Source organism: Merops nubicus, unplaced genomic scaffold (assembly GCF_000691845.1).
Source record: "Merops nubicus isolate BGI_N331 unplaced genomic scaffold, ASM69184v1 scaffold473, whole genome shotgun sequence".
NCBI lineage: Eukaryota > Metazoa > Chordata > Aves > Coraciiformes > Meropidae > Merops > Merops nubicus.
Window position 1 is genome coordinate 1 of NW_008596797.1, and position 13066 is coordinate 13066.

General features: G+C 42.9%; 1 protein-coding gene across 1 annotated transcript; it reads left to right on the forward strand.

The window, feature by feature from the left end:
- The first annotated feature begins 3219 nt into the window (after positions 1–3219).
- Positions 3220–11300, forward strand: SALL4 (spalt-like transcription factor 4). The gene is given in 4 exon segments (XM_008936479.1): positions 3220–3424; positions 4549–7083; positions 7742–8049; positions 9132–11300. Coding segments are annotated over 4 exon segments (3471 nt in total). The 3' UTR covers positions 9555–11300.
- The last annotated feature ends 1766 nt before the right edge of the window (positions 11301–13066 follow it).

A 13066-nucleotide genomic window follows, 5' to 3' on the forward strand; every position in this document is an offset into this window, starting at 1 on the left:
GCGGCCAGCGCCCCGTCCTCCCGTTGAAGCCAGTGCGTCCGATCCTCACTTCTCCTGCGTGTTTTAACACATTTTTTTTGGTCTCTCAGAAGTGTTTATTCGCAATACTTTATTCCGTCCTTGGCCAAACAGTTCCCTTGAAAAGGTGGATAATCAAAAGGGAGATAACAAAATTAAAGCCTTGAAGAGAATCTGAAAGCACGTGCGACCCTAATTGTTAAGGGTAACACATATTCTGGCATATTCTGGAGTTATAAAAACGCTGCTGATAAATTTGGTGAAGAAACACGAGAGCCTTTGGAATAAATTAGCACTCGTGTATTTTGCTTACTCAGGGTGATTTTGTCGTAGTTACAGTCAAAGGAAATTCTTTAAGTGGTGTCTTGGTGGGAGGAGAAGGGGAATTTTGCGCAGTTTAAAGTTCTTGGAAGTCCTCCTACCTTTTCAGCTGGGAACAGGAAAAAATAAAATGGGGCACCACAATACCCTGGGGCAACAGGGAGCTGATGGCAGAGGTTTTCGGTCTAGGACTGGAGTGCATACTTGCTAATCCTTCATGAGTTAATTTTAACTGGGAAAGTGTGGTTATATTAATAACCAGTAAAGTTTAAGTGAAAACAATTGATCACATGTAGCTGTGGAAAAAGTAACCTCACCAAAGCAACTAAACTGTTGGAAAAAAAAAATAGGGGGGGGGGAAGCTCTGACCATTTTACTTCAAATTCTAGTGAAATTTAATTATATCACAGTCAAGAAAAAGTCACTAATTATTCAGATGAGTGGTAGACCAGCAACACCCTTGTTGAAATCACATCAAACCAGACAAGATTTATTTAACTCTTTTTTTTTTTTTTTTTAACAGTAACCAGAAGGAAAAAAAAAAAGTTAATTCTAGCTGTGTGGATTTTATCAGCCTTCCTTGTCGATGACTGCCTTGTCCTACACAATAGTGGAGTTTTTCCATCCATTTGCCAGTGATTCAATCTAACCCCCCCTGCTGGGTTTACTGCATTCTTCTAACTTATTGGATAACTAGATGCTGAGAGATAACATTCCTGAAATTCGGAGGTGGGGAGATAAAAAAAACCCAAATCAACAAGCCACAGGAGAAGTCCTATCCTGGGAGGCGTTTGGAGAGGGTTAAGTGAAGTGCACAAGCAATTGTGGCAGGGCCCTAGGTAAATCCTGGTATAGTATGTGGACATTGTTGGCTGCACTGGGAGGTGGCTTTGCAGAGAAACCCCAATCTATGATTCTCTGATTTCAGACCGTTAAGTTCATGTCAGTGGAAATTGCGCCAGGGGAGAGGGCAGGGCGAGGGTTTGGCTAAGTGAGGTGCTCTGATTGCAGGTGCTTGGTGCTCCTTGGAGGTTGGGGAGAGGATGTAGCTGGAAATCAAGATGAAGAGTTGCAAAGAAGCTGTTTGGTTTTTTTTAAAGAAATGATAAATTGCTGGGTTTGTTTTTTTTTAAAGAAATGATAAATTGCTGCATTTTATGCCAGCTACTACACAATAACCAAGTGTCCTGCTTTTACTGACTGTATTTAAAAGAAAAAAAAAAAAAAAAAGCAACTTTGAGATAAGAGAAGCTATTCTCTAAGATAGAAGGGAAAAGAAGACATAGTTCTTCCCTACTTGTCATGCAGCAAGCTGACACAAGCTGAAAACTTAATAAATAAGGTAAGCCCTGAGCTCTAGTGCTTTACTGTCAGAGGAACTGGAAACTTGGTGTGTGACAGCGGCAGCAAGAGCAGGAGGGGCTGCTAACCAGTGTGCTGCTGCCCAACACAGGTGGCTTCAATTCATGGGAGTTTCTTCCTCTGAGGTGGCAACTGGTGCCATCTGGAGCTTCCCAGAATTGTGACAATTAGGAGCATGGGCTGTGCTGGAGATTGGAGAAGGGGAGTTTGAATTTAGTGTCGTCTTATCAGTGGAAAAATAAGAAAGTACTATCAAGGGAAGGGAGATAAATTATCAGAACCTTTGAAGCAGTTAAAATTTGAGGACTTGTCTAGACGGAGTTATCCTGGCATATCTCCTTGGGAACAGGCAACAGTCTTTTATGCAGACATCTCTGCTTCACTTGAAACATTTTGCATGGCCACTGTAGAGGTGCAAACTGCAGTGTGAAATGGCATGTGTTTGTGGAGGAGAGACTGTGGAAGGAAGAGCTTTCTGCTTTGTAAAGCAAAATTTAAGATTGTTGTGCAGCATGGGGAAACTGTATAGTTTGGCCTGGGATATTGGACTGGTAAAGCTCTAAAGGATCTGGGAAAGAGGTTTTGGTGTTTTAGCCTATTCTGTGGAATACATGTTAAAGTAGTCAAGTAAAGACCTGCAGCCTGTGTACAGAGTAGTTATGTAAGCTTCTTGTCTGTTTTTCAACACTAGTGCTTTCTTTCCTATTATATCTGCTCAGACTTTCCAAAGATGAGTTTAAAAATATCCATTCTTGACCTTGGTTGACCCTATTTATTGACCAAGTTCTGAATGACGTACTACTGGTACTTGCCTGCAGATCAGTATTTCTCTGAAATAGTATTATTTCTCGAATATTTCTCTGTATATTTTTCCATAGAGTTAAATCAACCTCAGAGACATCAATTTAATTATATTTGAGATGGGAAATGTATTCTAAAACTATACTTTTATTTTTGTTTCCTTCATTTGTGGAAGTTGTGAAGGCAGGGGGTGTGTGTGTATTTAATTCTCTCTGTTTAGATAGGAGGGATCCAAACACTTTTGGCCATGGCTGTGCTGAGAACACCTTTACTCCCTGTTTAAGGACCTGTACCTCTGAAGCATACATGATTAACAGAATTGTGTACATACAGATTGGGGTTTATTGCTCTGCATACTACAGCATGACAGGCCTCTGGTACACGCAGGTTTTAATTGATCAAGTTGATTTTTTTTTTTTAAGAAAAACTTCAATGTCCGTTTTCTGTCACTCAACATGAAACACTTAAAAGTGTTAAACTGACACAGTGTCAAGTTTTGCAATATCCTCCCTTACAGAGGTTTTACGCTACCCTGAAATAGTAAGTCAACATACTTGAGTTGTTGCTTGGACATGCTTCCCCTCCACCCTGCCATGTACAGGATATACGCATGTATCAGATGTGTGGTTCAGTTACACCTTTAAAATGAAAGCCGCAAATAGATGCTGTACTTGCAGAGTCTTCAGTTCCCTTTGTAAAACGGTGTGGGCTAGTAACATGGAACTGAAGCTGAGCCCCAAGATGAATTTTACTGGAGATGCAAGACCTGAATGGAGGAGATCTTGTAATACAGATTCTCAGTTGGGGTTGAGTTCTGCAGCATACCCCACTGGGTCTATGGGAGGTGAAGCTGGTGGTTATTGCACCCTTCAAAATTGGACCAGTTAAGCTGAGTTACAGGATATTTCACCTCATGGGGGCTGTAATATATCAGCAGTCCTGCCTGCTGAGCTCTACAAGCCTCAGGTTTTGCCTCCTCAACACTCCTGCCTCTTGTGCTCCGAATGTTCACCTGCCTCAAGCTGGGTGCAAGTTTGTTGTGAGAAGGATGGCTAGGTTGAGCAAAAACATTCTGTTGTGGTTCAGAATTTTTCTTAACCTCTCTTCCCGTTCCAATATTTCCCTGAATGATTTCTAAATTTTTTTTGTCCATGTGCAAATTATGTTCAGTCTGATATGTTGGGCACTGGTGGAGGAAGGGCAGGAGTGAACTTGCAGATCAGTTTTGCTTTCCCTCCCCCTCCCTAAAAGCGGCTGAGCTGCAGATACAGCTAAATAAACAGTGTGTCCTGAACAGGTCTGAAACAACTGCATGTGTTTTGCAAGCAGGATTTGTTGCTTCGCTCTCTAACAACCATCAGTATCAGTGTAGGCTGGTACCTGCAGATGGGGTTCTGTAAGTTAATGATCTTTTCTTTACTACTGTGGATTTGCAGAGGTATTTTTATGCAAGTGTGCTTTTGAAGTATTTAAAAGCCACTATTTGACTTATTTTTGCTTTTGTCAGCACTCGTTAGTAGTGATTACTTCCATAATGGCGGAGTGAATGTCATTTAATAGATCAGTGTACAACTAAGAACCACTCTGAAGTTGTGTTGACAATTTTATATGAATCTGTGGGAAGGTTAACTAAGGATTACAAACTGAAATACAAACAGAAAACAAGTTTATATGATGCTTTGCTCAATGTTATGGCACCTTCTCTGTCTTCCTATAAGTAGTGTTTCATTGAAGTGATTTTGCAGGTGCTAGCTGCCTTGCTGCACAGTCCCTTTACCTGTATAAAGGGGTTTGTGATAAACCTTTTTCCACCAAGTTTTATGGGATTCCTTTTATATTACTGTTACTGAAAACAGAACGAAGGGGCAGATTTCTTTGGAACTGCAAATGAACTGGCAGCCAAAGAGCGTGACTTCAGACTGATCTGCAAACTTGATTCCAGTGTCTCGTATCTTTAAGTTGCAATTCAGGTGAAGTCGGTGATCTTAAGAATAGGAAATTCTCAGTCTAAATCTAGCTATTAATGTAACTTTCTTTTACTTTAAGGGAGTCCACAAGGCGTCCCAGGTGACAGAGATGGTGAAATGAGTTCCAAAAGATGCCGCACGGAGGAAACTAAAATCTGTGAGAAATGCTGTGCAGAATTCTTTGATCTCTCCGAGTTCCTTGAGCATAAGAAAAATTGCACTAAAAATCCACCTGTTCTAATCATGAATGACAGTGAGGGAACAGTACCCCCTGAAGGCTTCTCTGAAGCTTCTCTAGGGAGCTTTCCAAATGATCGAATGGATAGCAGGACACGCAGGGACATTCAGGCAAAGGGCTGCACTGGTTCTGCAGAGAAGAGAGAAGGAAAACTAGATGCTGAGGCTCTAGGAGGAATGTACCTTAAAATAGAACCTCCCATCACGCCTGCAGCTCCTGGGCTAAGCTATCTACCAAAATCCAAAGTACCAAACACTAATGTGACTTTGCAGACGATACGTGGCACTAAAGTGGCTGTGAACCAGCGGACCTCCGATGCCATCTCTTCTTCAGCAGCCAGTTTTAATGCTATCCCCATGATCCTGGAGCAGCTTGTGTGTTTGCAGCAACAGCAACTCCAGCAAATTCAGTTGACAGAGCAAATTCGCATTCAGATCGCCATGATGGCTCCCCATGGCCTGCATCCTTCCATAGCAGCTGCTACTGATCCACTAAAAGCTCTGGGTGCTCACATGTCTCAGCAGCTGTCGGCTGCTGTTGCTTTAATCGGACAAAAAGCTGGAAGCCAGAGCCTATCACTGGAATCCTTGAAGCAAGGAAAACTACCTCATTCTAACACTGGTGTTACGGCTGCCAGCTCGCTGGCTGCTGGGCTTTCCTCCTCCTTCTCCTTGAAGCCAGAGGCAAACAGAAGCCTCCCGGGCTCCATTTCTCGGTTCCCGAATCCTTTGCTACCTCAGTCCTCCAATTCCGTCATCTTCCAAAATCCGCTTTCGGCCGTTTCGTCTGTAATAGATTCCTCAAAGAAGGGGAAGGGAAAACCTCCCAACATTAGCGTGTCTGAAAGCAAACCAAATGCAGAAGAGCCGTTCTTCAAACACAAGTGTAAGTTCTGTGGCAAGGTCTTTGGCAATGATAGTGCCCTGCAGATCCACCTCCGTTCTCACACTGGGGAAAGACCCTACAAGTGTAACATTTGTGGTAACCGCTTTACAACCAAAGGAAACCTCAAAGTGCATTTTCAGCGTCACAAAGACAAATACCCCCACGTAAAGATGAATCCTTACCCAGTTCCTGAGCACCTGGACAACGTTCCCACTAGCACTGGAATCCCATACGGGATGTCTGTGCCACTGGATGAGTCTAACCTAATTGTGGATAGCAAACCTCTCCTAACAACTCTGCCTACCTCTGTGGCCACCAGTGCACCTCAGACCGTCTCCAGCCTAGCAGGCATTAAGGAGTCTCTGCCTGCTACGTTTTCAACTGACCTGCAGTCAAGGCCTTCTCCAGAAAGTGAGGGTGGCTCCTCCTCATCAGGGGCGGTAGGTCATGAATCGGGAACAGAGCAGAGCTTGAGTTCACCACAAGCTACCTGCAGCGTGAACATCTTCCATGTAAGTGGCTCAAACGAGCGAGGCTCAGAAACATCAAAGCTTCAGCAACTGGTTGAAAATATTGACAAATCCACTGCTGACCCCAACGAGTGCCTGATCTGTCACAGAGTGCTGAGCTGCCAGAGCTCCCTCAAAATGCATTATCGTACTCACACTGGAGAGAGGCCCTTCAAGTGTAAAATTTGTGGACGTGCCTTCTCCACTAAAGGGAACCTTAAAACTCACTATGGTGTTCACCGGGCCAATACTCCTTTGAAGATGCAACATTCATGTCCCATTTGCCAGAAGAAGTTTACAAATGCAGTTGTGTTGCAGCAGCATATCCGCATGCATATGGGGGGACAAATACCCAATACACCAATGCCAGAAAACACCTGTGACAATACTGATGTGGATCCTGCCGTGGCTGAGAAGAATGGAGACATCAGTCGCCCAGATGAGACCATGGAAAACATAGAGATGGAAGAGGACCTGGACTCTCAGGATGGCCCCAGGAGTTCTTCAAAACCTCCTACTCCGTACGATGCCCAATCAGAATCACCAGCCACAGTAGCTAACTTCTCTGGTATTGCAGCACTGGAGAATCAAATGAAGATTGTCAACTCTGCTTTGAGTTTGCAGCGGCAAAGCAGCTTGAAGTCTAGTGACAATGGCTCAGCAGAAAGTGATGGCATGACAAATGATTCATCCTCTGTGGCAGGAGATCCAGATTATCAGAATGGCAGGAGTCCCGCTGCCTCCGAGTCGGCGTCACTCCAGGCTCTGTCCCCAGCCAACAGCCAAGCTGAGAGCATCAGTTCAAAGTCGCCCAGCTTCAACAATCAAGAAGATACAGGCACAGGAAGCAAATCGGAGGGTCCTGAAAGTGCTCCTGCAGAAATGGAAGGGGTTGTCAGTGCTTTGGATTTGACTTACGGCAATATCGGTCGAAAGGTCATTAAAGAAGAACCTGGGTTACATTTTGCCAATGGAGAATACGGTGAGTAATTTGAAATGCTGGCAATAACTTGGGGTGGTAGGATTGGGGGAAATTAATTTCTAAAAAGACCAACAGGAGTCATAACTTCCTCAGCCTTCCCCCTTCCTTCTCCTCTATTAGGATAGGGGCATATGCCCTGTAAAGTTTTCCCAACTTGCTCAGACTAAAAATTCAACAAGATTCAAAGACTTAAGTGCTGTTATTTCCTGCAAGGGGTAGCATAAAGGTCCATAAAAGAAATAGAGGCTGTGCACTTAACTGTCTTCCATGGGCTCACCTGATACCTCCCTGTAGCTCTCTAAAGATACATGTTTTTGTTTCGTGGAAAACTGCTTAACCCAAGAATGGTGACAAGAAAATTCTGGCATCTTTCGTGGGCTTTTGAGCTCTTTAGCATTGAGGCTAATGTTGATGTAAATTGGACCTGAAAGGGCAGACTTTCTAACTCCTAAGCTTACTAACAAAAATAGGGATGAACTGGTTTCTTTTAGGGCATCCTAGCAAGTGTCATAGGAGCCCTGCTACGTCTCTTTGGAGGGTTTTGCAGGCAGGTTCTTCAGGCACATGCAGCTCCAAATGCAGGACCTCTGATCCATTATCACTTAAGCTTGGAAGTAAGAGGAGGTTGGGGTAAACATTATCTTTGCTTTCTTTCCAGGTCGAAGTAGTATTCCAGCTGCTTTTGTTAGAGCTCCACCAGCCCTCATAAAAATGGAGATGCCCAGTGAGCATCCCGTTAGCACTAGTCATTTCATTACCCCACCATCTCTCTCCCCTGGTGTTGCACCTCTCCTTGTGCCACGACCAAAATTCTGCCGTCCCGCCAAACAGCACATCTGCACTACGTGTGGGAAGAACTTCTCCTCTGCCAGCGCCCTGCAGATTCATGAACGGACCCATACTGGTGAAAAGCCATTTGCCTGCACCATCTGTGGGAGAGCCTTTACAACAAAAGGAAACCTGAAGGTAAGTGGTCTCTCAAGTTGTGATCCCCTTTGCTGGGGAACGTCCTACCAGAGAGGGAAAGACTAGTGCTAATATTTGTCCTGCCTTTGGGTACAACATCAGTTTTCTTTTAGTTCTTAAATGGTCATCTTTGACTTTTGTGTCTCCTTCCTCTGAGTTTCTTCACACAACTTGTTAGAAAGTGTGACAGAGATTTTCAGCCAGGAGTCTTTACTGCTATCCTTGACTTTTGTTTTTGGATGGTAGGAAGGACTTAGCCCTTGCTAAGCAGATTTGGTTTATTTTTGTTGGGATTTGAATGTGTCAAGACATAAGTGTTTCATAGAGTGCATATACAAAAGGATGCCTACAGAATACATGCATTACACTGTACTGCCTTAAGTGCCACACAGGATGAGGAGAGGTAAAACTGAGAGGATAAGCCTGAGATGGCACAAAGTACCTGGGGATTGTGTCTAAGCACTTGCTGTAGAAGTGCTGCAAGTCTGTTCTTATTGTCAGATTAATCCATTTGCCCCATAAAGGGTCTTGGAGCTCGCTCACTTGCACAGAGGTTTCTCACTCCCCATGAGAACCATTCCAAGCACTTCAGTCCTCTCTCATAAATGCTGATGAGGAGGGAAGATGCTCTGCAGTTTGTGAGTAGTCACTTGCTGGAAACACTAGCAGTATGTTTGTGGGGTGGAAGATTTTAGCGTAGGTATAACGTCTCTTCCAAATTCCATGTTGAGTTTTTTTTGCATTAACTAACTGGTATTTTTTTCAGTGTAGTCTCTTCACAGCAAGTGAACTTTTTGAGAGGGGGGAGGGCCATCTTTGCCAGTGTTACTTACAATAAGTGTGAAAATGCAGACGTATAAGCATGTCAGGAGTAAGCCATGGTTGTGTCAGGCAGTAGGATGACTCTTATCTCACACATGACATTCTCACACAGGAAGAGAACAAAGATAAGAACTAGCCAGCTTAAATACTTACATATGACTTGTTTTGAGCAGCTTGGCTGTAGGCAAAGTAGAACTTTGGTATACCATGAAAGAACTGTAGCATTAATGGTCTCTTCACTTTTTTCCCCCCTCTGGAAGGTCCATGTGGGAACTCACATGTGGAATAACTCCGCCAGGCGGGGAAGAAGGCTTTCAATTGATAACCCCATGGCTTTGTTGGGGAATGATCCCAAGAAGGTATCTGAAATGTTTCCAAAGGATATAATGCCTCCTTCAGTGAGCATTGACCCCACAGTATGGAATCAGTATGCAGCGGTGCTCAGCAATGGCATAGCAATGAAGACTAATGAGATCTCGGTGATCCAGAGCGGTGGCTTGCCTACCCTTCCAGTCACCATTGGGGGTGGTTCAGCAATAAATACTCCGACAGTGTCCAAAATAGATGGGACCCAGTCTGGGACTGGTTCTGATACGGAGAAGGCCAGTGGTGCTGCTGCAGACAGTGTGTCAAAACACCAGTTCCCTCACTTCATAGAGGAGAACAAAATTGCTGTTAGTTAAAAACTCTAGTGAAGCTGACGTACAGAAAGAACAAATATATATATATATATACACAAACTTATATTTTTAAGAGATTCCACTTCAGCCTCCTATTTTCCTATTGATGTGCAAATGATTTTATGGTTGTCTTTGTAAGAGTTGCCCAGAGTACAATCATGATATTGCTTTGCAAACAGTGAATAATAAAGAATAGGATTTCCTTCTATTTGGAAAGATGCGGGTCTTGCAAAGTAGTTCTTACGTGTGACTTTAATGTGTACAGCCTTACAGAAGTTTCTACAACTTGAAATTCCAAAGGTTAGAATATTGACCTCTTTATTTAGTGTGAAATACTTGGAGGTTTTGAATAGAGTGGAAACAAGCTACTGTTGATGGAAAAGCTTCTATTTACTGATGAGAAATGAAAACTGTTAATGCGGGTAAATATCCTAGAATGTCTGCCACACTCTTAGAAATAGTTTTTCTGTTTGGATTTTTGGTTCTGTGTGGTTTCTGAATGTACTTTTTACTATAATGCCTATAAAAATGGCAAAGATTTTTTTTTAAATTCCTTTTTTTTTGGCCTCAGAAGTTCTATGAAAAGAAAGTTGCTGGTTTTCTTTAATCCTATTAAGGAATGAATTCTCTGTATTGTTGACTGCTGCTTATTTAATACTACTACTAGGACAGTCCTTCAAGTATTGTGCCAAAACTCCTGCTTCCAAAGATGTGCAGTTTTTCCTAGATGTTTTATTTCAATACTGAGAGCCCCAAACAAGTATGGGTGGGTATGTATATACTTTTTTTTTTTTTTTCTCCTCTCTTGAAAGGGAAGACTTGCCTTGGGAAGTCAGGTCTGAAAGCTCTGCAAGGAATCTCAGGTGACTGCTGCAATGAGGCAATGGGAACTGGTTTCCTTAGCAAGAGACTTTTTTTTTTTTTTTTTTTTTTTTTCATTTGTTTAATTTAGAAGATCAGTCTGTGTAAACCTGTATTTAAATATGAAGTATTCATGCTTAGGTTAAATGTTTTGTGGGTTTTTGGATGGCATTCCTACTCTGGTCATTAAGTTTCTTGGTGGTCTGTGAACTTGCATTCTACCAAAATGGTAATTAATGATCTGTGTATTGTATGAAGGTTGCTGGGATAGTAATCTGGATTCTAAGTTATCTACCTCATTTTTCCTTTTGTAGTTGTAGTGTCTATTTTTCTATTAATGACCACTATATGAACTGAGATTCAAGCAGATGCTTCCATGCACTATCTGAAACCAAAATCTGATGTATTGGTGGAAGCACCTGAAGACTTTCTGGACTGACCTTTCATTACTCCTCTAATGTCTGCTGGAACTGTTATGTGTAATGGGATCTAAACCAGACTGGGAAGTGAGCATTTGATGTGGAAGGACTGAACAATGAAAAGAAAGAAGTCTACTTGTTGACTGCAGGAAATCTTCAAGTCCAGTCTCCGTTGCGGAAGGCCCCAAAAATGCGGATTACCAAAAGTTTGTGTAATGTTGCACCTGATTCTTGCTTATGATCTCTGTATGCCGAGTTGTGCCTTTCCTGCTGGACTTGTAAGAACATACCAGTACCTGTTTACACTGTAAAATGGATATTGTTACATAGACCATGCAAAAGGCATCCCATTTGTCAAGTTTCTGCGTTGTGAATGTATGACTTTTAAGAACTCTGTAGTTTTTTTGAGTATCTACTGATGCATTTCTGTTGACATTTTGAGAATAAATTTTGGGATGGCTTTTTCACACTTAGTGCTTAAATTTGTCTGTCAAAGCATTTGTCTCCTGAGGAGCTGTCTTACTCCAGTGACTTTTTAAATCCATGATCTAGGGTTATGCTTCAGTTCATTACTTAAAATGACAAAAACTAGGTAGTAGTGGGGAGGAGTCTTTGGATCATTTTTTGGGGAAAAGTTGCGGCTTGATACAGGGATTGGTACTTGCCCAGGGATGTTTATTCTGACACTAGAATGACAGTAATACGTGCAGTAATTCCTGTACTGTGATCATCCTGGAAAAAGGGAAAGGAATACTAAGTTATCAAATTGCCAGGGCCTGAAGATGCTGGCTGCATAGAAAAATTATAAAAAACTTCCCCTAAAGAGCAAAGGAAAACACATTTCTGAGAACAGCCGTATAATAGAAAAGCAGTGGGATTCTGATACAACCTAAACTAGCAAATGTGTTTTTGGCTTGGGAGGTAACTGCAGAAAAATGGTGCAGAACCTTAATGAAGGTGCACCCTTCCACCATCAGCACTGCCCAGTCATGGTGCTCCTTGCCCAAGGCTCATACATGGGAGTAGAAAAAAAGGCAGAAAGAAAAAACACTTGGTCTCTAGGTTGTACCACAGGCTCTGGAGGAATGAAAAAAGGGGTGGGGAGAGCAGGACCAGGTGTGAGGTGGTCCAGGAGGATGTGCAAAATAAACACAGGAGCAGAAGGAGAGGTGTAACAAGGCCTAGTGGATGAGCAAGAAGGTAGAAAGCATACAACACAGAACTAGTCTACACAGAGTATGCAGTGGTTTAAAAGCAGCACTGTAGTTGCAGGAGACAAAGTATCTGGTGCAAGAGAAAGCATGATTGTCCTGTGCTCAGAGAAACCAAGGGATTATAATCTGAACTGCAGTGGATGAGAAGCATGGCAAGAGGTCTCAGTGGTGACAAGTAAAAAACCATATGCTCGTGCTAGTGTGGTTAGTGTTCTCAACTACTGAGTTTACAACTTGCTTTGAGAGCAACAGTGATCTGGGTGCCTGGATGGACTTGCTGATGGAGCTGCTGCTCTGTCCCTTCAAACTTTAGGCTGGTTTCTGTCTGGTTCCTTACACTGGTGGTGCTGGGCAGCCCATGCAGGACTAACTACAGGAGCACTAGGAGCAATGTGGTATGAAAGAAGAGGTGTTGGGTTTATAGGGGAGGTGGATCAAATCTAAGGACATGCCTGAACTTGGAAGTCTGCTCTCCAGCATGGGCCAACTGTGGGTATTGTGAAGAAGTGGCCTGGCTTAAAAGAACCTGTGGTAACAAGCTCTGCACTGATGGTTTGATGTGAAGTAGTAGTGTGATGCCACTGGTAGATGTCTCCTCATCAAAACAGCTCCTGAGGTTTGGGGGCTTTTTCTCTCTTAAATGTAGACTGAGGCTGTCCCATGAGGGCTGATCTCATGTTACAGCTACCCCAAAAGGTGCAAAGCTGTGGGGCTCTGACTGACTTTTCATGACCATCTATCTGTAAGAATGTAATTATGTATTTAGACCTATGGCTTCTTTAACTGTATTGGTCAAGAGGTTGGAAATTAAGGAGAGTTGAGGAGGGAGGAGGAGTTTATTAAAGCATGAGCTCTGGTCTTGAGATAAAATGTCAGGAAACTGTGGGACAACACGAAGTTCTGGCAAATAGTTGTGCCATACCCTGCAGCATAGGTTGCTCAGGGGAATCAGGAGGATGCAGCTTGAGTGTGACAGACAACGAAACTGAAATGACATGACTTGGCACAGAGTCACTGCAAG